We start from the raw sequence: 2,722 nt of genomic DNA, 5'->3' as shown, positions 1-2,722 counted from the left end.
AGGCATGTGGTTTTGATTATAGTATCAGGATCACGACCATCAAATTCTTCATCAACGGTAGACAAAAGCGTGTCCATGAAATCATCATGGTGATGATCTTTTTGTTTTCCTACGCCATAAAGCCTCTTCCATTTGTGTTCGTCAAGCCAAATTCGAACGAAGTAGTCCAACTCATCTCTGGTTCGCTTCATTGCCTTCTCTTTCCCATCTAAATCTAACCATCTCAAATATGGCATCGCATCTGAAATCGAGAATGACCCACTCAGCTCGAAAAGCTCTCTAACTGCTTTCCAAAGCCGTACGTTCTCCTCGTTGCCGCCGCAGTCGCTTCCCACCACAACACCAAAACGTTTCCCCACCACTATTCGAAACATGATGTTCAAGGTTATATCCCCTATCCATTTCTTCATCTCGGTAACCTGTTGTTGGTACACAAATAATACTAGCTTGTTAGTATTTGCCATAAAGCTTTTCTATGCTTTGCTTGTTGGATCAGGAACATGAAATTTTGGCTGATGACAAATGAGAACAAAATTTAAAAAAATTAAACAAAAATTGTTAACATAAATGAGATGTATAGAATTGGTTAAAAAATGTATTGTATCTATTGGAATTTGTATTTAAAGAACTCAACATTACATGTGTAGTTTGTATTTAAATAATCATTTATAACATAAAAGATTTAGGCACTCACAAAATTAATTATTAAAAATTAAATTAATGAAACAGCCATGAAATGAATTCTATTCAACAAAAATTCTCCAATCGGTAAATTTAAAGTTAATTCCGTTAAACTTTCTTTAAAATTCTTAGAGTAAAGTAGTAAACTATAATTTTTACCCACAAAAGTTGAAAACGCTGACATATCTACCCATAGAAAAAGGAAATTACCATTTGTACTCATGAAATATGGATTTCGCATAACAAAATTATCCAAACACTAAAAAATTACCTAAAATTTCTAAATTACCCTTATTTTCACCACCATACCACCTCCTTTACCCAATCACCTTTCTAACACTAACCCTCTTCACCTAACCACCACCCCTCTTTTCCTTTCTAATCTCAAATCCCACCACCCCCCTTCACCCAGCCACCACTTCCTTTTCCTCCAAAACCCACACACGGAGACATTACACACACACCCCCACCCGAAAAAAAAGAAGAGAAGAAGAGGGGGAGGGAGACCGCACTGGCAACGTGGGGACTCGCTGCCGCTATCGCATCATCGTCGCCGTTGTTAAGGGAGTCCGAAGAGAAGATGCGAGGGGGAGCTGTCGCCGCCGTCGTGCCCTGCTGCTGCCGGCTCCGTCACGTCTGTCGCCGCCATTGATTGAGTCTGTCGCTGTCGTTGTCGCTGGTCTGGAAGGAAGAGAGCGCGCAAGAGATCGGAGAAGGAGGAGAGGGCAATGACGCCAGTGGGTGTCACTGCCACCATCGTCGTCGACGCTGTTTAGTGAGGGAGGAAGAATCGTTGTTTTTCTTTGCTTTTTCTATTGTTGTTGTTGTTGTTGCTGCTGCTGCTGCTGCTTTATGTGAAGAAGATGATGATGGAGATATAGTGGTGGTGGTGGTGATGGTAGTGATAAAGGAGATGAGATGGTGGTGGGATTTGAGATTAAAAAGGAAAAGGGGAATGGTGGCTGGGTGAAGAGGGTTAGAATTAGAAAGGTGATTGGGTGAAGGAGGTGGTGTGGTGGTAAAGATAAGGGTAATTTAGAAATTTTAGGTAATTTTTTAGTATTTAGATAATTTTGTTATTCGAAATCCATATTTCATGAGTACAAATAGTAATTTTCTTTTTTTATGGGTAAATGTGTCAGTATTTTCAACTTTCATGAGTAAAAATAGTAGTTTACTCAAATTCTTAAATTAACCTCTTTTATCTACTTCTTCTACTCATCTCATTCCTTCAACTTCTTCCACCACCATTACCCATTAACTCTTTATTTTTTCAATTGCAATTTTTAAATTATGTTGTTCAGAATTTCACTTTTCTTTTTTTAAATTCAATTTAAGTAGGAAAGATCGAGAAGTTGACTATCACGAGCCCCCATTCTCCATTCACACCCATACCCACACGGCCACACCCACACCGACATTCTTTTAGGAATAGAATTAAATACAATCCTCACCATTAATGTCACCATATCCACCGTTAGTTTCTTAAACTGTACATTCGCCCTTACTTGCCGCAAATCTTGGCAAATCACCGCAGACCAGACACAACTCTACCACGTTGTCTTCGGGATCGCACCCTTGTTAAAGCTTTGAAAGCAGAGGATAAACTACATTAAGCTATATTACAATGCGAGCGAGATGTTTGGTGTGGTATGGCTGGACAAGAAGATTAGCTCCGATTGGAGGGGAGAGCAGTTGCCACTGGTGAGAATCTCATGAGACACTTTGAAGTTCTCGCACAGGGACACCGTTCCGCGACCAGCATTATGTAAATTTTTAATTTTTAATGTTTAAAAATGGTTATTTTTAATTTGTCCTTCTTTTCCATCAAAAGTTGTTTAAAACAAGTTTAATTTTGTTTTGTCTTCATATTCATAATTTTGTTTTACTATTTTTTTTCTCTCATTACCACTCCTAATTCCCCCACTATAATTTGTCTCTTGTCCTTATCTATCTTCTGGTAGTAACTCTAATTTTTAAAATTTATTATATTAATCTTTCACATTTAATCTTAAATTTAAAGAGCGAGCATTAAAATATA

At 38.2% G+C, this 2,722-nt stretch overlaps 1 protein-coding gene and 1 long non-coding RNA gene across 2 annotated transcripts in view; one reads left to right on the top strand and one right to left on the bottom strand.

The window, feature by feature from the left end:
• LOC107625345 (cytochrome P450 CYP82D47) overlaps positions 1–2,722 on the bottom strand; it is a 20,437-nt gene that overhangs the window by 1,361 nt on the left and 16,354 nt on the right. The window contains exon 2 of the mRNA XM_016327967.2: positions 1–419. Within this exon, the coding sequence (XP_016183453.1) occupies positions 1–419 (419 nt within the window). The remainder of the gene's footprint in view (positions 420–2,722) is intronic.
• LOC110268860 overlaps positions 1,936–2,722 on the top strand; it is a 1,189-nt gene continuing 402 nt past the window's right edge. The window contains exon 1 of the long non-coding RNA XR_002357523.1: positions 1,936–2,449. This is a non-coding gene — a long non-coding RNA (uncharacterized LOC110268860). The remainder of the gene's footprint in view (positions 2,450–2,722) is intronic.

This window comes from Arachis ipaensis, chromosome B02 (genome assembly GCF_000816755.2).
Source record: "Arachis ipaensis cultivar K30076 chromosome B02, Araip1.1, whole genome shotgun sequence".
NCBI classification, from domain to species: domain Eukaryota; kingdom Viridiplantae; phylum Streptophyta; class Magnoliopsida; order Fabales; family Fabaceae; genus Arachis; species Arachis ipaensis.
Note: the sequence above shows the minus strand (reverse complement) of the source record. Positions and strands in the feature narration are given on the sequence as shown.